This window comes from Balaenoptera ricei, chromosome 10 (genome assembly GCF_028023285.1).
Source record: "Balaenoptera ricei isolate mBalRic1 chromosome 10, mBalRic1.hap2, whole genome shotgun sequence".
In the NCBI taxonomy this organism is placed as follows: Eukaryota; Metazoa; Chordata; class Mammalia; order Artiodactyla; family Balaenopteridae; genus Balaenoptera; species Balaenoptera ricei.
Window position 1 is genome coordinate 35,047,777 of NC_082648.1, and position 22,582 is coordinate 35,070,358.

The 22,582-nt window shown below is 37.7% G+C and overlaps 1 protein-coding gene across 2 annotated transcripts in view; it reads right to left on the reverse strand.

Moving 5' to 3' along the window:
- Positions 1-22,582, reverse strand: part of GXYLT1 (glucoside xylosyltransferase 1) — a 54,248-nt gene that overhangs the window by 21,500 nt on the left and 10,166 nt on the right. Inside the window, exons 2-3 of one of the 2 annotated variants that reach the window (XM_059934557.1) lie at positions 14,139-14,231; positions 3,703-3,874 (exon numbers count right to left, since the gene is read on the reverse strand). In XM_059934557.1, the coding sequence (XP_059790540.1) occupies positions 3,703-3,874; positions 14,139-14,231 (265 nt within the window). The remainder of the gene's footprint in view (positions 1-3,702; positions 3,875-14,138; positions 14,232-22,582) is intronic. The other variant, XM_059934558.1, reaches the window with a different exon arrangement.

Here is a 22,582-nt window from a genome sequence, read left to right on the forward strand (position 1 = left end):
GGCATGTGGGCTCGAGTGCATGGGCTCTGTAGTTGCGGCGTGCAGGCTCTCTAGCTGTGGTGCGTGGGCTCAGTAGTTGTGGTGCAAGGGCTTAGTTGCCCCGCGGGATATGGAATCTTAGTTCCCTGACCAGGGATGGAACCCACATCCCCTTCATTGAAAGGCGGATTCTTAACCACTGGACCACCAGGGAAGTCCCTGTTCAAGGGATTTTTAAAAACATGAATTCCTCCCTCTTTCTTTCCTTCTCTCTCTCTCTCTCTCTCACACACACACACACACACACACACACACACACACACACAGAAAATCAATGCCTTTCAACATAGTTTAAGGGAATAGCTTTACTTCCAACACACTGTTTTGATGTCTCTGTTAATTAGTTTCAAACACTAGTATTTTATTTTCCTTGCGTGACTTATAAATCACTTAAAGATCCTTTCAAGGGACTTCGCTTCACAACTACAGAGCCCACGCACTCTCGAGCCTGCGTGCCGTAACTGGAAAGAAGCCCACACGCTCCAACGAAGAGCCCAGGCGCCATAACGAAAGATCCCATGTGCCGTAACTAAGACCCGACAGAGCTAAAAATAAGTAAATAAATAAATAAATAATTTTAAAAGAAGATCCTTTCAATACCAACTTCAAAATGAAATCTTAGTCATTTTTAAAATTCTAATATCTAATCATCTTTTCTGCAGTAAAAGCACATTCCACAAATATTTGATTCTCCTTCATCAAAAGCAAAACCAGTCTCAGAGTTAACCATGATAGTTAAAGAAAAACTAAGTTTAAAAATATAGTATATATTATACAAGCAATAACTCAGCCAGATTTGAAGACAACACAGAAGCCGCGTATAAGATGAAGCAATAAATTTATTTTACTTTTATATTACATTTTCAAAGGTTTCCACAGTTGGTAGCAATCTCTTACTATTCTCTGAACTGTTAGGACGAGATTAATTCCTCAGTTAATATTTTAGGAAACAATCCAGATAATAAGATTAAGATCACAAAAGCACATATCACAAGTACAGAGACTAGAAATATTTTAAAACAGTAAGTAAAGCTTTTCTTCTGGGTGTTTTTTTAATTGAAGTACAGCTGATGTACAATATTATATACGTTACAGGTGTAAGGTACAGGTGCACAATTTTTAAAGGTTACACTCCATTTATAGCTATTATAAAATATTGGTTACATTCCCACACTATCTACAGGATACACTGTGATGTAAAATATATCCCGTAGCTTATTTTATACACAATAGTTTGTACTTCTTAATCTCCTACCCCTATATTGCCCCTCCTCCTTTCCCTCCCCCACTGGTAACCACTAGTTTGTTCTCTGTTAACTGTGAGTCTGTTTCTTTTTTGTTATATTCACTAGTTTGTTGTAATTTGTAGATTCCACATATAAGTGATATTATACAGTATTTTTTTTTCTCCGTCTGACTTATTTCACTTAGCACAATGCCCTCCAAGTCCATCCATGTTGCTGCAAATGGCAAAATTTTCATTCTTTTTTATGGCTGAGTAGTATTCCATTGTGTGTGTGTGTGTGTGTGTGTGTGTGTGTGTGTGTATATACATATATATATATATATATATATATATATGTATATACACACACACATATACATACACACCACCTCTTGTTTATCCATTCATCTGTTGATGGACACTTAGGTTGCTTCCATATCTTAGCAACTGTAAACAATGCTGCTATGAACATTGGGGTGCATGTATCTTTTCTAATGAGTGTTTTTATTTTTTTCAAATATATACTCAGGAGTGGATTGCTGAGTCATATGGTAGTTCTATTTTTAATTTTTTGAGAAACCTCCATACTGTTTTTGACAGTGTCTGCACCAATTTACATGCCCACCAACAGCATATGAGGATTCCCTTTTCTCCACATCTTAATATTTCTTCTTTGTGGTCTTTGTGATGACAGAGAGCCATTATGACCGGTGGGAGGTGAGATCTCACTGTGGTTTTGATTTGCATTTCCCTGATGATTAACGAGCAACGTTGAGCATCTCTTCACGTGCTTGTTGTCCATCTGCATGTCCTCTTTGGAGAACCGTCTATTCAGTTCTTCTGCCCATTTTTTAATCAGGTTGTTTGTTGTTTTTGATGGTGAGGTGTAGGAGCTGTTTATGTATTTTGGAATATTAACCCCTTATTAGTCACATCATTTGCAAATATTTCTCTCATTCAGTAGGTTGTCCTTTCGTTTTGTCAATGGTTTCCTTCGTTGTGCAAAAGCTTTTAAGTTTAATTAGGTCCCATTTGCTTATTTTTACTTTTATTTCCTTTGCACTTTAGGAGACAGATCCAAAAAAATAGTGCTATGATTTATGTCAAAGAGTGTTTTGCCTATGATTTCTTCTAGGAATTTTATGGTTTCTGGTCTTACATTTAGGTCTTCAATCCATTTTGAGTTTATTTTTGTGTATGGTGTTAGAGAATGTTCTAATTTCATTCCTTGTAAAACAGTAAGTAAAGCTCTATGCCTCTTGGAATCAAAGGTTTTAGCAGAAAACTAAAAGACTTGAGGTCACAAGTAGTGTTTTTCACTTAATATGCAAAATGAACTAATTTAACCTGAAAAAACATTGAATACGTTTTTCCTACATAGATCAAGCAAAAAAATCCAAATCCGTTTGAAAGCTTAATTGAGTGTAGATAGAGAGATAGACAGAGATGGTGCGGGGATAATCATTATCATCTTCACCACCATCTCAGAACACAAGGTAATGAGATTTCAGGTGAATTTTCTTCTTCGTATATGTTCTCCCTCCTATATTTATCTGTTCTCCTCTTCTTGCATAGGAATAATTTTTTTTGCTAAGATTATGTGGCGGTCCTGATTAAAAGGGTATATTGTCAACCCACACAAACAACTAGATATGGTCACATGACTAAGTTGAGACCAATGAGATACTGGCAGGAATGTCATGTGCAATTTCTAGAAAGTTTCCTTAGAAAGGAGGAGAACACCCTTCTTCACTCCTCCCTCCCTCATGTTGGCTAGAATATGAGTGTGATGGCTGGAGCTTGAGTAGCCATCTTGGTTCATGAGGTAGAAGCTTTATGTTAAAGATGGCTCAGCCACAAGAGAGAAAAAACCAGAATCCCTGAAGACATGGCACTGCCATATACCACAGACTGCCTACTTTTATATAAGAGAGAAATAAACTTCTATCTTGTTTAAGCCACTGTTATTTTGGGTTTTCTGCCGTTACAGCCAAACTGACTGTAACTAATACAAAACCAAAATAAGAAACTTTCTCACCAGAGCAAGAAGCTACTTCCCTCCATATTGTCGATTAAGAGTTCCCTCTACTCAAAACAGAATTAAAACCTTTGTGCACACCCTGATTAAGGCACTCTCAAGCCGAGGATGGGAACACAATTAAGAAGTAGGACTTCTCAGTCAAAACATCCTGGAACTATAGTCAGTAAAATAAAACCTCCATGCTTGGCAAAGGACTCTAAGTAGCCTAACTCCTTTTCAAAAACAAGTCTTCCTCTTACACCCTAGATCTGGAAGCACAGATGGAAGTGGCAGCAGGGAACAGTCCCCACTCTTAGAGGGCAGAGCTGCAGAATACATATTTTTGTTCAACAACATTTTACTATATATACCATTAAATATTCAACTATACAGGCTTGACTAAGTCTCAAATACTTACTATGCCTTTAAAACTATCATGCAGTTGATCTTCAGCAAAAATATGGAACTGAAGAGGTTTGATGCTGAAGATAAGTGCTGACTTCAACATGGTTAGAGTTTCTTCCAGTCTTTCCCCACAGGCAACTACGGCTAGGTGCACTCTCTCAACGGGCTGCATTTTCAGACTATACCTGATAGAAAAGAAAACCACATTTTCCAACAGTGTTAGTACAGGGTAACATGTTAACGACATGGTATTCTGACCGTGTTCAAAGATTGAAATTTGAACAAGGTCCTACTGTACAGCAGAGGGAACTATATTCAATATCCTGTAATAAACCATAATGAAAAAGAATATGAAAGAGAATATATATATAACTGAATCACTTTGTTGTACACCAGAATCCAGCACAACACTGTAAATCAACTACAGTTCAATTGAAAAAAAAAAACAAAAAACAAACTGAAGTTTGAACCTTCTATTTAAAAAGCAAAGACACATCAAATTACAAAACAGTACAATGTTGAATCAATCATATATATATCTATACCCTCAACCAGCCTTTCTCAGCTAATGTTCCTCACCAGGAACCACAAAACACAAAAAATGACCACTTCCGCATTCCCCCAAGAATGGTACATAACTAGCATCATTCTGGATGCACGGGAGAGAAGTTAATTCACTACTCACTCTGGATGCTGTAGGACATTAGGGCTTAATTCTCTCAAGGAAACCCCCACTTGAGAAAGGGAGCAGCACTGATTTGAAGGTCTTCCATTTAATTTTTAACTATTTTACTTGAAAAAAAAAATCTCAAACACACCAAAGTAGAGACAATACAACAGTAAATCTCCATGTACCCATCTCTCAGCTGCAACAATTATCCATTCAAAGGTATTCTTATTTCCTCTAAAGCCCCTCCCCACAGCCCTTTCCACTAACCAACAGATCACTGTGAAGCAAACCCAGATATAAATTCACCCACAAATATTTCAGTATTATATCCAATCTTCAACCATGCTGATTACAAGAAGTTTCCTTCACATAAGTTTTTTTTTTTTTTTTACTGTGCAATCCCACTTATCAAGTAATCAGTGAGAAGTAAAAATTTCTGAGGTGGTCTAAAAATACTAGTCAAACGCTAGTAGCACAACATTTTGGAAGGAAGGAAAGATTCCTGAACTCCAGTTATCAGCCTAGGCTATGTCAGACCCTACCTGTAACACAGAGCAGCAGTGCAAGCACCTTACCACTGAACCAGTAACACTCCACCACCATACGAGGAACAGAACTACTTACGTGCGACTGCACTGTTATTAAACAATTAACATTCACGGTATGAAATAAAGACCTCATCTGTAATTAGGACATAAAATAATCTTTTTGGAACTGACAGCTAAAGGTATGTAGGAGTGGAAGACAACATAATACAAACTAGTAGCACATTAAGGTATTATGAAGTACAAACATTCCAAAATGAAAAACATACAAATCTGACTTTAACTCAATTTTTAGTTACAGAGATCCTTTCTGTAAAATGTATAAGGGGATTAGAAATAATACTGTTTAACGTTAATAGTTGTATGTATCCATTACTGAGATTTTGTAGTAGCAGGGATGGGTGATTAATCATTTTTCTTAAATTTATAAGCTAAAATTATCGTAGTTATGTTCCTTAGCACAGGACTTTGGAATCTTGAGTATTCATGTGTCCATGTGTCAGAGTGGACCCAGAACTGTTTCCTGAGGAAAATCTTGGTCTTGCTCATGGGTAGTCCCTCAACTGACCAGGATATGAGAAAACAGAAAATGATGTTAAATAACATTAAATACAAACAACTGACTACATAAAACACACCTGAATATCAAATTCATACAACTTAATGTTTTAACATTAAACATTTGGAATTATTTATCATTCATAGGATAAAAAATTAAGTCTGAATATATATAACGTGCTCCTGCTTTTACTACGGATCTATTCAGTCATATTAACAAGCTTGTTTGCCAAGGGCCCAGAGACATTTAAGACAGCAGTTGAAACTGATGCTCTTCTGGTCTGAGTTCCTGAGGCCTGAAAATGGGTTCACTTCTCTTACATGGGACATCTCTTACCTACACAATTACTGGTAACTGTCAGCCTTCAGCAGAGGAGCAGAAAGGCTCTTCAGCATGAATACTTATCTCCTAGAAAACACAGGAGTCATTTCCTTCCCTGATCCCGCAACTGGGGGGCTGAAACCCAGTACCTTGATAACCTACCCTTTATTCAGACTAATGGGCCAATTATTCTAAAGAGGTTCTTTAAAAACAAACAACAACTGCTTTTAAGAAAAAGAAACCTTCCCTGGATAATTCATGAAGTTAAACATTATTACACCACTTTGTTAATGGTATTAAATGGAGAAGTCACATAAAAAGTGGTATTCTTGGAAGGGGAATATTTACTATTCGAGAAGCGGTGGTGATAGTTCATTCTTCATCAAGTTATTAAGATTATCATTAAATTAAGATATAACATCAGGTATATACTTTGCCTTTAAAATTTAGATCAATCTACCAGGAAATGGTTTTTATGAGTGGTTTGAGGAGGGGACAACTGCATAATTTTGCACATGGCTACCCAGCTATCCAGGCATCTTCTGTTACAGGGTTACCAGAGTTTAGCCTTTCACCACTCACCTGCCGTGCTACCTCTTTCACTCATAAAGTACAGCATAAGCTTGGGTCTTTTGAAAGCTCTGTTCTTTTCCACTGACAGGAATTAGAAAGAAGCAGTGCCTGCTTCCTTGTCTGCACCCTCTATCCATTCCCCTCGTTTCTGCTGAGCCCCTCAGTTTATAACCTTGGAACCCTATCAGAGGGGAGACTATCTACACTTTCTAAACCTAAACGAGGGGACATGAACCCAGTTCACCTCAAAGCAGTGGAAGCCACAATGACACAAGTAAAAGAGAAGGCGATCAAGACACACAACAATCTCACAGAGCTCTCCATTGTCTCAGCTTTCTGATAAATGCCTCCAGGTTCTGTTCCTCATGAGGGTATAAAGACCCTCATTAAAGCACCAAGATTTGAGAATCTATAATGGGCTCAGATTGCTTAACTGGCCATAACTAGATCCTGCCCCAAAGCTAAAAGCCTAGAGATTTAAAGAGTGAGCCATAACAGTCATGTGCTGTTTGGCACAGAACTCTCTACATACAGAAGTATAATAAACCTTCTCAAGAGAAGTAAGTCAAATGTTCTTCAAGGAAAAAAAAGTCCTTCGAAGGTCAGTCCCAGGGACTCCTGCTCTCAGACACTGCAGAAAGGCTTGTTCTAATCACACTGCTAGCACTCCTTCCACCAACTTCTATGAAAGTAGTAGTACTTGCAACTATATTGCATTTGTTTTTCTGTTATGTGTCCCTTTTTAGCAAAAGCATTATATACAGTACAGACTCCAACAGCTAAACTGACAAGACAAAACGTATTTTAAAGATGTCTCTGCTCACGACCCTGTCCCTAGACCCAGGAACAGGAAGTAACTGCAACTGGAAGAAATCTAAAGTAAGCTTTTACACTGGAGGAAGGGATAACTAAAACCTTCGAAGAAGTTGTAGGGAAGTAGCCATGCAAGTAATTTTGGTCCCAACTGAATGGTGTTAATATTGTCAGGATCTACAAAAATATGCTATATATTAATCACAGGGTGAATAAGAGAAAGTCCCTGTGGATTTAAAGAAATGTTATCCAGAAAGGACATTTTAAAGTCATACCTACTTTTCTACAGATATATGATTAGAAGAAATGCTTCAGATAATTCAAAGGTAACCCCTGAGGGCTTCCCTGCTGGCGCAGTGGTTGGGAGTCTGCCTGCCAATGCAGGGGACGCGGGTTCGAGCCCTGGTCTGGGGGGATCCCACGTGCCGCGGAGCGACTGGGTCCGTGAGCCACAGCTGCTGAGCCTGGGCGTCTGGAGCCTGTGCTCCGCAACGGGAGGGGCCGCGATGGTGAGGGGCCCGCGCGCCGCGATGGGGAGTGGCCCCCGCTCGCCGCGACTGGAGAGGGCCCTCGCACAGGGACGAGGACCCAACACAGCCAAAAATAAAAATAATAAATAAATAATAAATAAAAAATTTAAAAAAAAAAAAAAAAAAAGGTAACACCTGAGGGTCCCCATGACTAAATCTGGCATAGCCTGAGCACAGATTAGAATTGTGACAGCAATGAATGGTAACACATTCTATTAAAAAACTGAATCAGTGAGTCCAAAATGATACTAAATAAAGAGTAAGGCGGAGGGGGAACCCTCCTTTAAAGATGAATCCCAACCAATAAATGTAGAAGGAATGACAGAATTACAAAAAACACTATTTTGCATTCACTATTGCAATAGATGATTTGACCAAGAATAATTAATGGATGCTAAAACCATAGAGTATCAAGGTATTATCCCCACACATTACAAAGGGGATAAAGATACTGTTACGGTGTAGAAATGAGACACCGCCACCTTAACCAGGGGCTCAACCAACCAATCATGTTAACTGTCTGCCACCGCATGCCTCCCCATAGAACGCCCAAAGAGCACAAGATCTCCTGCGCAGTATTCCTGCCAAAGATCCTGAATCTAATCCTAAGGAGACAGGCAAATCCAAATAAAGGAACATTCTGCAAAACAAAACAAAAATATCATGTCATGAAAGAAAGACACCAACCACCACGCCTCCCTGCCCTGCGCCCCCCTCAAAAAAATGTCTGGAAATTATTCTAGAAAAAAGAAGACTAAATAGATTTAATAACTGAATGCAATTTTTCCTTGACTGGGTTCTGAATGGGGAAGAAAAGATACAAAGTTCATTAATAGGAAAATAAGGAAATATGAATATATATAAATATAACATTCTGTCAGTGTTAAATAACTTGAAAGTGCCAATTTTGTTATGTTGGTACTGGAGAATATCCCTGTTCTTAGGCAATACATGCTGAATATTTAGGCTGTCGCTCAAACAGTTCAGCCAAAAAGTGGCAAAATGTTACTAATAGGTAAATATCTAGCGAAAGGTATGTAGTGGCTCACTATGCTATTCTTATAACCTCTGTAGATTTGAAAACTTATTGAAGTAAAAAGCTGAGAGAAGGAATCCAGAAAAAAAAGTTAACACAATGTTTTAGATGAAAATTCTAATACAAATACTGTAAACAGACTTATAAGCCTTAAGAATAGACTTATTTTAAGTAACATTTCTGCTATAAAGGAATAATAATTTTTCTTTTTTTAGACAGAATCAAAATTTAAACATTAAAAATTTTAAATCAAAATTAAAAATTTTTTTAATCAAAATTTAGCATCAAAAGCTTCCAGTGTGGGCTTCCCTGGTGGCGCAGTTGTTGAGAATCTGCCTGCCAATGCAGGGGACACGGGTTCGAGCCCTGGTCTGGGAAGATCTCACATGCCACAGAGCAACTAGGCCCGTGAGCCACAATTACTGAGCCTGCATGTCTGGAGCCTGTGCTCCTCAACAAGAGAGGCCGCGATAATGAGAGGCCCGCGCACCGTGATGAAGAGTGGCCCCCACTTGCCGCAACTAGAGAAAGCCCTCACACAGAAACGAAGACCCAACACAGCCATAAATAAATAAATAAATAAATAAATAAATAAATAAATAAATAAAAAGCTTCCAGTGTGTTCTTCTAGCCTATAATTCAATTAGTGTTTTCTCTAAAAGAAAACAACGTATGACAATATTTAGACTAGGAATTAGCATTATAATTAAGTACACAGACTCAAAGTAAACAGATTAAATTTCTGATAACAATCTCCCCAAACTAAAAAATAACTGCCACGAACTTATCTTTAAAAACTTGCAGTTGAACAAAATTGGAAAACTATATTCAGAAACACTAATGATAATTTCCTTAATGTGTAGCTCTTAAAAAAAAGTTTTCCCTCTTACTATAAAAAAAAGAGTTGTGGTGAATTAACATACTAAGGTAAAACTACTTTAAAGGTTGTATATAAATCACTTTGGGGACAAAATACAATACTTCAAAAAAACTCTGCAAGGTTTTATGCAAAGCATTAAAAAAAATCTAAAAATTCAACATTTTGTAAGTATTAATTGTTAAAATATAATTTAAAAGAGTCTGTAAAAATATACCTCTTAAAACTAGCATGGGACCACTCAAGATAACAGTTCAGGTAGCAAATACACAGACTATGAACTGAAAATCCATTCCCATCATAGAGAGAAAGATTAAATATTTTAAAAGCTCAAGTCACATAATAATATTAGAATTAAGAGATTACATAATGAAAAGAAAACTACAATTAAAAAATGAAACAAATAAGGAAAATATTTGTAATCAATGGCAAAGGTAGAACATATTATTCTAAGAGTTCATAAAATAAGCATTAAAAGCTCAACAGGTAAAAATCAATACAGAAAATACAAACAAAAATTTAAAAAGCCAAATAAATGCAGAAATATATTCAAGAAATAATCAATGAATATAAATCAATAATAAGCTATCATTTTACTCTAATAAGTGGTAAAATTACAGCTCCCAATAATGAATGTTAAGGTTATGGTGACACCAGTACACTCACACAATGCTGGTACAGGCTTAAATCTGTATAATTTTTAGAACATAAGTGATATCCATTCTTTTTAATGAATATTTGAACTCCTTTCACCTGCTAGACACTGGGGATAAACAAGAAAGCCACAATCCTAACCTCACACAATTTACAGCTGTTGTGAAAAGACGGATTTTTAAAAGATTTAACCACAAAGCATGGTAATTGCTGAAACAGAAAACAATCAAGGTTGCTGACTGGGCTCACTACACAAACATCTAACCTCGTCTGAAACTGCTGAGGAAAATTACTAGTCACTTACTGCTTGCCAAGCACCTTGCCAAATAATGGGGCTTAAATAATGAACACCACGTGGTGTCCGACTGCGAAGTCAACACTCCAGAAGTGGGTAATGGTTCACAACCACAACAGATGCAGCAGGTACAGTAACTAGGAGGATACAGAGAAGGGAGAAGCGGTGGGCACGGAAGGGAGGTCACAGTGGCGGGTTAAGAAGTGATTCCATGGTAGTTAAGGGACAGAAAGGAAGATGCCGGCAGGAGCAACAGCATGAAAGGAGACGGACAGGAAAAGTCACTGCAGACTGACGGACGTGTGGGAAGTCCATCATGAGCCAAGACACGAAACCCAGATGAGGGGCGGTGTGAGGAGCCAGACCAAGTCAGCAAGGCGAAAATCACCACCGTGCAGCTGGAAACGCAGTCCGGGAGCCCAGAAAACAGCTCTGGAATGAAGATATCGGTTAAACAGGCGATCCTGCGCCTATCCAGGGAGCAGAGTCCTAAGGAGTTAGGACTAGAGAGGAGTCCAGAGGCAGCGGGAACGAAACCTGAGACAAGAGCCAGAGACGGACAGAGTCGAACGGAAGCAAGAGGAAGTGGTAACAAGAAAGCACGTTAGGGCTCAAAGAACAATTCCGAGGTCAGAGGTGACTTCAGTGAGAGCGGGTTTTTAGTCAGGTGGCGGGCTGAGGTGTGAAGGTGTTCTTTTGTTTTTTGTTTTTTAAGGAAGTAAAGCCAGTAGATACTCTTATAAATGTTTTCTGGTGAGGAGAAAGAATAAACAAAGGATGCCTGAAGGAAAGGGGCTGGAAGCAAGCTGCTGTAGGGACTTTGTGTTTGGTTTGTTTCAGGGACAGAAGAGGCAGCAGAGGTGTGAGCGCTGTGACGCCACCACCGGGGAGCAGTCGGGGGCAGACGACTCATGCAGATACAAGTTACTAGAAGCACACGCACAGGAACGGCGAAAACACTTGCGGTGGGTGTTGAGGCGATTTGGGCTTTTTTATGTTACTTTATGATCACTGTATAATAAATTAATTGGGAGGCAATAATCCCCCAGAGACGTCTAATCAAAATACATAAAGAATTCAAATTGGAAACGCTGGGACAAGTCTGGGGAGAAGAAAATGGTGCCAGTTAAGGGCCCACTGGTGCCAGGCAAAATGGGAGAGCTAATGGTAGCCGAGGGGATTTCAAAAGCTTCCCCAGGTGGGCAGAGTCAGGCAAAAATGAGGTGCTATTTAAATACTGAAATGGTGGGGGAGAATGACATGGCAGTGGGATGGCACTTTAGCTTGTCGGCACATTGGAATAGTCTGAATAAGTAAGGGATCCCCAAGAGCAAAGTAAGAAACTAAGTGTTGGACTGCAGCATGCAGGCCTGCAAGCCCTGTACTTGCCCAGCTTCAAGGCCGAAGGAGGAGGCCAGAGTCAGGCCGGCAGAGACGTCAATGGCTTAACGGACAGGGGGAGCTTACATGTCGAAAGCAAGGTCCTGGAGCAGCACGCCACTGTGTGCAGACGACACGGCAGCAGTGTTTGCTGGGCGGCGGGGGTAAGGGGTAATCAGTTACAGGGAGAACTGACCTCAGGTTGGCTCACTGGTTACCAGGGAAACTAGCAGAGGGGCATGCGCCTCACCATTTAAAGGTCAGAACAATCACTAGTTGGGGCAGGGGCAAGTATGTAGGAAGGTCAGTCATGTGAGTAGGGTGTAGGTGAGGCAGGGACTGGTTGAGCAGGGGATGTACAGAGAGCAAGAGAACAGCCATCTTGGGTGGCCTGATCATACACTAAGTTTAAGAGATTTTACATAATGATATGATACATGTAACAAAATGGTTACAGATTTATACTATGGATGTAATATTACAGGCAGAGAGTATAACTTTTAAAATCTCAAATTTAGGAGAGTAAAAAAGCACAAGGGTTTACAATATCATGCATCTATCCACATGTAATTCCTTCCAGGGAATACTTGGGAGCTTTGGGAAAATAGTGAGTTGGAGAGACTCAAAGAAAAGGAATACTAAGCAGAGGCTCCAGGATTCAGACTAGGTCAACTTCCCTGGGCCACTTCCGCAGTAGAGGAGGTAGGAAGATCATTACTCATGCCGTAACTTATGAAAGGGCCTGGGTTGTATAAATCCGAGTATACAGGGGCTTTCAACCTTACCCAGCTCCCAGAGTGAGTAGATTTATGTCAGGTCGGAGAGAGCTAAGTGGTGCTTGTCATTACTCTATTCACTAGCAAACTCTTTAAAGGATGAAGAATATGGAGCTCCTATTCTCCAAAATTATGAACAAGCTGAATGGTAAGATTATCTTTAAAAAGTAAGCTTTTAAAAGTTTACATACTCTGACTCGACTGACCCATATTAGAATTTCAATCATCCAATCTTTTCCATAGCAATGAGATACAATTAAAATATGTGATTTCAATGATTCCTTCCCAGTTGTTCATGGGATGTATAATGTATTGGGAACACACGCATTTAAAAATACACACTACTAATATTTATTAAGAATGCAGTTCTTCCCACCTGGAATATGTCACCTCTTGTCCTTAAGCCTGGCTAATTTCCTGTTCATCGTGTAGTCATTCCCTTGAAAACGCCTTCCCTGATGCCTTAAGATGACCCCACCTCATCCCACCTGCTTCTCCCATCTTCATGGCTATAACCTGTCACCCTCTATTATAGTCTCAGGTTGACTAGTGTGAAGCTCCCATCAGAATGTAAGCTCCAGAAGGATGGGGCCATGTTAACCAGACTCAGTCTGATTCTTAGCACCTAGCACTGTGCCTGGCAAATGGAAGGAGTAGAATTAAAATTCAAATGAATCATAAAGAAATTTTATTCTCGGGAAGGGCACTTCAGGCTACCGGCCTCACTCTCCCCTGCTACTATCTCAGAGAGTCTGATATCCCATTCCTACCAATACTTGTTCCCTTCGTTGAAGGTTAGAGCAGGAAGGGACCTGAGAGTCAGCCAATCCAATGCCTTCATTATCGAGAGACGTGAACAAAGCTGAACTAGTCAAAAACTTTAAAAAAGGGCCAATAAACAATGTCATATCATTTGCTCCTTCATTAAACACTTATCTTTATCCTCCCATTCCCCAATATTCAACCCCTCTGCTCATAACCAATATAATCCTTCCCCAGTTGTCTCCATCTACCTACAAAGTGATTTTTCAGTATACCAGCTTTAAGTTAGATAAATGCTATATGTCTGTAAGTGTCAGTGGAAATCTACTTTTATTATCCGGTTACCACTTCATCACCTGTTACCTAAAATTAGATCATAAATTGTCCTAAGAACAATGGTTTATCTTAGTAACATCTTTAAAATTTTTTAGAGCATTTTATACACAGTATGTATTAAAAAATTAGTCATAACTACTTCAAAGTGGGAAAAAGAACAGAAAACCCAATCAGAAAACAAATTATTTACTTGTATAATAATATTACAGGAAAAGAAACATTTTTATGACCATATGACCACATTTTTATTACACTCAAAAATTTATTAGCTACTATCTAATCTTACCTACACTGATCTACCAATTAAATATTAAGTGCCTACCTAAAAGCCGCTTCCCAAAAGCAGTTCATTCCACAAACATCAGAGGGCAGCATCCAATAGGGATTCCAGTAACACAGAGAGAAATCTTTACACCTAACAGAGTAAGACAGAAATAGTCCTATGTGAGTATTTTGGCTTAAAACTAACAAGGAATTTACTCAATAACATAAAAACTTACTGTTCTATTTTACAGCAACAAAACTGCAAATCCAACTTGCTATGGTAACTTGAGGATTTCTGGAAATTGCTTTCTCCCTTACTTAGCGTACCACTACTTTAAATAGAACTTTAAAACCTTTAGGCAAAAAATACCACAGACTGGAAATGTTTTTTAGTCATGAACGCTCTTAATATATTAAGATATCCTCCTAAGACGACACAGAAAATATTGGAATACTTCTAAAATTTTCCTTCCTTCATGAACTGCACATATTCCCCCTAGAATAAAATCCATTCCGCCAAACAAAACATTTGCTTATCCTGAAGCAAAATTTAAGCCACAAATGCTGGTAGAAAGGAAAGAGAGAATCTTTAAATGCTTTTAAACTAATCCTCAATCCAACCTTAAAACACTAAGTATGGTGTTTTAAGTTGGAAATAAGAGACCAAGCTGATATTCACGGCTCAGTTTCATTACCTACACATCTCAGTTTCACTATATTTCACAAGCTAAAATGGGGGATCAAATGTGGTCTTTCTTCTTAGATTGCAGGTTGGAGCTAAAAAAACCCACAAATACACAACAACAACTGCTCACATTACAAAAAGTATGTTTTTCATTGTTATTCCTTTTCAAAACAAGTCTAGTTGGAAATTCAGTACAGTGGAGGCTTGGGTTTACTAAAGCAAGTATGAAGTCAGAGTGAGTCACTAAACAGGTCACCTCATGTCCCATCACCATGAATTCAATTATAAGTTACTGTTCTTACAGGGAAAGGTCTATGAAATTTCATATTTGCAACATCTCTGATCACAGCTCTCACAAATGTCAACAGGCTAAGACAGGGGGGTCTCAATCCAGGATGTACAATGAAATCACCAGAGAGCCCTACACCAGACCTGTTAAATCAGAAACCCTGAGGACAGGGTCAGGCACTGGTTGCTTTTAAAATCCTGCCTAAGTTATTCTGTATACTACTGCATGAAGAACTACAACGTCAGAATTTTTAAAACAATGGGGAAAAGTGACATTAAAATTTGTTTTTCCTTGAAATGGACACCGTTTTCAAGCACAGCATAAAAAGTTAACATATCTTAATTTAAATGGTCGATAAATCAGAAAAAGAAAATGTGTGCAGACCAGTAAAATGTACAACCTGATGAGGAAATTTGTTTGTCCCCTTCCAGGCATGGTCATGTAGTTTTTAAGTCTTGCACTTATTAGTAGAGACAGGCTGAGTGAAAGTGGCAACAACTAACACAGAGTTTTTTTCAGATTCAAGAGTTCTCACATCCATTTAAGCCTCACAACAAACCTGTTCAAATAGGTATCTCCATCTTTCAGATACAGACATTGTCAAAGCTTTCTTTCAACAAAACCACAATTTATTTATAATCAACACCTAAAGTGCCCCTTTGTTCCAGGAAGGAAATAAGTCGGTTATTCCATCTCCTTCTGTCAAATCTTCCAACAGCAGAAAATGAAAATTAAAAATGAAGTCTCAAAGAAAATGACTAATTAAATTTTTTTGTAAAAATGACTGCTTGAAATTGTGTATTAATAACATTTTCCACCTCAACTTGTATTACTCCCAGCCCTCGGCAATCACGCTTCTATTTTCGGTCTCCATAGATAAATGGAATCATATAATATGTGGCCTTTTGAGTCAGACATTTTTCACTTAGTGTATTTTCAAGGTTCACCCACTGTAGCATTTATCAGCACATTTCATTCCTTTTTATGGCCAAATAATATTCCCTTTTATGAATGGATAGATATACCACATTTTCTTTATCTATTCATGAGTTAATGAACATTTGGGTTAATACTTTTTGGCTATTATAAATAATGCTTTTATGAACATCCATGTAAAATTTTAATGTGAACATATGTTTTCAATTCTCTTGAGTATATATATACACACACACGCACGCGCACACACACCCCTACGAGAGGAATGGCTGGATCATGTAATCACTGTAAACTGATTAATGCAGATGAAATTACAGGGAAAAAAATGTCAAGTTTTAGGTAAGTTTCTTGACCATAACTCAATGTCAGAAAACACAGTTTACAGAAAGAATGTTTTCTTTCTGTCTTTCTTTAATGGAAATATAAAACATATGCACTAGCGAGTATACATCCTCCTTACCATTAAAAAAATAAAATAAAACACTGAGCTGCTGCTAGCAAGAGGAGGCATAATTTATTCACGGTTTCTTATCTCCCAAGTTTACATTCTTTTACTTACGAAAACTTGGTTTTAAAGATTAAGATAGAGAGTAGAAACTCATACTGAGAACTCATTATGTACCAATAACTATCACTACAAGCAATAAATGAGTAAAAGCAACTAATGTGAGACAGATAGTACTTGTATTTTCAGGCCAGAAAAAAAAAAGTTTAAAAATATTGGAAAAGTAAAGGTACTTATCCAAGTTCTGATTATTAGTTGCTTTTGCTTTTATTCCTTAAGACTATTGAAAATGGAACATTAGACATACAAAATTCAAAGAGGTAACTCTATTAAATAATTTTAATGGGGCAAAACTGTAGCTGAGCTAAATGGGTATGTCTTCAGTAAACAATGACATCCAGAATCAGTGAAGTCCATAAATGCAAAGTTTGTCCATTGTGGATCAAACTGAAATAAAACTTTACCATGACTCATCCTCCCGTTTCATATGTCTTAATGTTTCTAGCTCCAGGCGGCTTGTCTACAAGCAAACTGATCAAGGGATAGCACAGGGATCTCCGTGGTAATAAAACAGTCTGTATCCTGACTGTGGGGGTGATGACATGAATTTTACTTATGTGATACAACAGCATAAAACTGCACATACACACGAGTGCAGGTAAAACTGGTGATGTCTGAAGATGGTCTACAGGTTGTACAATGTCAATTTCTGGGGTTCTAATATTCCACTATGTTGATACACATGTATTCCAGATACAGTGGTATTACACTAAGCTCATGTAAAATGTTACTAGTGGGGAAAAACTGAGTGAAGGATAAATGGGGTGTCTATGAAGCTTCCTGTGAACTTATATTTACTTCAAAAGTTTAAAAAAACCAAATGAATCACAAATTAAATTTCCCCAAATTTCACTACCTGAAAAATGTTTAAAAAATTGAGACATCAGAAGCAAGAAAAACTAGAATCCTGCAGCCTGTGGAACAAAAACCACATTCACAGAAAGATAGACCAGATGAAGGAACAAGATAAAACCCCAGAAAAACAACTAAATGAAGTGGAGATAGGCAACCTTCCAGAAAAAGAATTCAGAATAATGATAGTGAAGATGATCCAGGACCTCGGAAAAAGAATGGAGGCAAAGATTGAGAAGATGCAAGAAATGTTTAACAAAGACCTAGAAGAAATAAAGAACAAACAAACAGAGATGAACAATACAATAACTGAAATGAAAACTACACTAGAAAGAATCAATAGCAGAATAACTGAGGTAGAAGAACAGATAAGTGACCTGGAAGAGAGAATGGTGGAATTCACTGCTGCGGAACAGACGAAAGAAAAAAGAATGAAAAGAAATGAAGACAGCCTAAGAGACCTCTGGGACAACATTAAACGCAACAACATTCGCATTATAGGGGTCCCAGAAGGAGAAGAGAGAGAGAAAGGACCAGAGAAAATATTTGAAGAGATTATAGTTGAAAACTTTCCTAACATGGGAAAGGAAATAGCCACCCAAGTCCAGGAAGCACAGAGAGTCCCATACAGGATAAACCCAAGGAGTAACATGCCGAGACACATAGTAATCAAATTGGCAAAAATTAAAGACAAAGAAAAATTACTGAAAGCAGCAAGGGAAAAACGACAACATACAAGGGAACTCCCATAAGGTTAACAGCTGATTTCTCAGCAGAAACCCTACAAGCCAGAAGGGAGTGGCATGATATACTTAAAGTGATGAAAGGGAAGAACCTACAACCAAGATTACTCTACCCGGCAAGGATCTCATTCAGATTTGATGGAGAAATCAAAAGCTTTACAGACAAGCAAAAGCTAAGAGAATTCACCACCACCAAACCAGCTCTACAACAAATGCTAAAGGAACTTCTCTAAGTAGGAAACACAAGAGAAGAAAAGGACCTAGAAAAACAAACCCAAAACAATTAAGAAAATGGTCATAGGAACATACATATCGATAATTTCCTTAAACGTGAATGGATTAAATGCTCCAACCAAAAGACACAGGCTCGCTGAATGGATACAAAAACAACACCCATATATATGCTGTCTACAAGAGACCCATTTCAGACCTAGGGACACATACAGATTGAAAGTGAGGGGATGGAAAAAGATATTCCATGCAAATGGAAATCAAGAGAAAACTGGAGTAGCTATACTCATATCAGATAAAATAGACTTTAAAATAAAGAATGTTACAAGAGACAAGGAAGGACACTACATAATGATCAAGGGATCAATCCAAGAAGAAGATATAACAATTATAAATATATATGCACCCAACACAGGAGCACCTCAATACATAAGGCAACTGCTAACAGCTATAAAAGAGGAAATCGACAGTAACACAATAATAGTGGGGGACTTTAACACCTCACTTACACCAATGGACACATAATCCAAAATGAAAATATATAAGGCAACAGAAGCTTTAAATGACACAATAGACCAGATAGATTTGATATTTATAGGACATTCCATCCAAAAACAGCAGATTACACTTTCTTCTCAAGTACGCATGGAACATTCTCCAGGACAGATCACATCTTGGGTCACAAATCAAGCCTCAGTAAATTTAAGAAAATTGGAATCATATCAAGCATCTTTTCTGACCACAATGCTATGAGATTAGAAATGAATTACAGGGAAAAAAACGTAAAAAACACAAACACATGGAGGCTAAACAATACGTTACTAAATAACCAAGAGATCACTGAAGAAATCAAAGAGGAAATCAAAAAATACCTAGAGACAAATGACAATGAAAACACGATGATCCAAAACCTATGGGATGCAGCAAAAGCAGTTCTAAGAGGGAAGTTTATAGCTATACAAGCCTCCCTCAAGAAACAAGAAAAATCTCAAATAAACAATCTAAACTTACACCTAAAAAACTAGAGAAAGAAGAACAAACAAAACCCAAAGTTAGTAGAAGGAAAGAAATCATAAAGATCAGAGCAGAAATAAATGAAATAGAAACAAAGAAAACAATAGCAAAGATCAATAAAACTAAAAGCTGGTTCTTTGAGAAGATAAACAAAATTGATAAACCATTAGCCAGACTCATCAAGAAAAAGAGGGAGAGGACTCAAATCAATAAAATTAGAAATGAAAAAGGAGAAGTTACGACAGACACCGCAGAAATACAAAGCATCCTAAGAGACTACTACAAGCAAATCTATGCCAATAAAATGGACAACCTGGAAGAAATGGACAAATTCTTAGAAAGGTATAACTTTCCCAGACTGAACCAGGAAGAAACAGAAAATATGAACAGACCAATCACAAGTAATGAAATTGAAACTGTGATTAAAAATCTTCCAACAAACAAAAGTCCAGGACCAGATGGCATCACAGGTGAATTCTATCAAACATTTAGAGAAGAGTTAACACCCATCCTTCTCAAACTCTTCCAAAAAACTGCAGAGGAAGGAACACTCCCAAACTCATTCTATGAAGCCATCATCACCCTGATACCAAAACCAGACAAAGACACTACAAAAAAAGAAAATTACAGACCAATATCACTGATGAATATAGATGCAAAAATCCTCAACAAAATACAAGCAAACAGAATCCAACAACACATTAAAAGGATCATACACCATGATCAAGTGGGATTTATCCCAGGGATGCAAGGATTCTTCAATATATGCAAATCAATCAGTGTGATACACCACATTAACAAATTGAAGAATAAAAACCATATGATCATCTCAATAGATTTCTCAACAGAAAAAGCTTTTGACAAAATTCAACACCTATTTATGATAAACACTCTCCAGAAAGTGGGCATAGACGTAAACTACCTCAACATAATAAAGGCCATATATGACAAACTCACAGCAAACATCATTCTCAATGGTGAAAAACTGAGAGGATTTCCTCTAAAATCAGGAAGACGACAAGGATGTCCACTCTCGCCACTATTATTCAACACAGTTTTGGAAGGCCTAGCCATGGCAATCAGAGAAGAAAAAGAAGTAAAAGGAATACAAATTGGAAAAGAAGAAGTAAAACTGTCACTGTTTGCAGATGACATGATACTATACATAGAAAATCCTAAAGATGCCACCAGAAGACTACTAGAGCTAATCAATGAATTTGGTAAAGTTGCAGGATACAAAATTAATGCACAGAAATCTCATGCATTCCTATACACTAATGATGAAAAGTCTGAAAGAGAAATTAAAGAAACACTCCCATTTACCACTGCAACATAAAGAATAAAATACCTAGGAATAAACCTACCTACGGAGACAAAAGACCTGTATGCAGAAAACTATAAGACACTGATGAAAGAAATTAAAGATGATACCAACAGATGGAGAGATATACCACGTTCTTGGATTGGAAGAATCAATATTGTGAAAATGACTATACTACCCAAAGCAATCTACGGATTCAATGCAATCCTTATCAAATTACCAATGGCATTTTTTACGGAACTAGAACAAAAAATCTTAAAATTTGTATGGAGACACAAAAGACCCCGAATAGTCAAAGCATTCTTGAGGGAAAAAAACGGAGCTGGAGGAATCAGACTCCCTGACTTCAGACTATACTACAAAGCTACAGTAATCAAGACAATATGGTACTGGCACAAAAACAGAAATATAGATCAATGGAACAGGATAAAAAGCCCACAGATAAACCCATGTACCTATGGTCAACTAATCTATGACAAAGGAGGCAAGGATATACAATGGAGCAAAGACAGTCTCTTCAACAAGTGGTGCTGGGAAAACTGGACAGCTACATGTAAAAGAATGAAATTAGAACACTCCCTAACGCCATACACAAAAATAAACTAAAAATGGGTTCGAGACCTAAATGTAAGATCAGGCACTATAAAACTCTTAGAGGAAAACATAGGAAGAACACTCTTTGACATAAATCACAGCAAGATCTTTTTTGACCCAGCTCCTAGAGTAATGGAAATAAAAACAAAAATAAACAAATGGGACCTAATGAAACTTCAAAGCTTTTGCACAGCAAAGGAAATCATAAACAAGATGAAAAGACAACCGTCAGAATGGGAGAAAATATTTACAAACGAATCAATGGACAAAGGATTAATTTCCAAAATATATAAACAGCTCATGCAGCTCAACATTAAAGAAACAAACAACCCAATCCAAAAATGGGCAGAAGACCTAAATAGACATTTCTCCAAAGAAGACATACAGATGGCCAAGAAGCACATGAAAAGATGCTCAACATCACTAATTATTAGAGAAATGCAAATCAAAACTACAATGAGGTATCACCTCACACCAGTTAGAATGGGCGTCATCAGAAAATCTAACAACAACAAACACTGGAGAGGGTGTGGAGAAAAGGGAACCCCCTTGCAGTGTTGGTGGGAATGTCAGTTGATACAGCCACTATGGAGAACAGGATGGAGGTGTCTTAAAAAACTAAAAATAGAATTACCATATGATCCAGCAATCCCACTACTGGGCATATACCCAGAGGAAACCATAATTCAAAAAGACACATGCACCCCAATGTTCATTGCAGCAGTATTTACAATAGCCAGGTCATGGAAGCAACCTAAATGCCCATCGACAGACGAATGGATAAAGAAGATGTGGTACATATATACAATGGAATATTACTCAGCCATAAAAAGGAACGAAATTGGGTCATTTGTTGAGACGTGGATGGATCTAGAGACTGTCATATAGAGTGAAGTAAGTCAGAAAGAGAAAAACAAATATCGTATATTAACGCATGTATGTGGAACCTAGAAAAATGGTACAGATGAACCGGTTTGCAGGGCAGAAGTTGCGACACAGTTGTAGAGAACAAACGTATGGACACCAAGGGGGGAAAGCTGCGGCGGGGTGGGGATGGTGGTGTGATGAATTGGGCAATTGGGATTGACATGTATACACTGATGTGTATAAAATTGATGACTAATAAGAACCTACTGTATAAAAAAAGTAAATAAAATAAAATTCAAAAATTAAAAAAAGAAAATTGAGACATCTTGCTCTGGATTAAACAGAGCATTTAACAGTAACACTCTCCACAATAACAGTCCTCAAACTTGAAGTTTAGTTAAATGC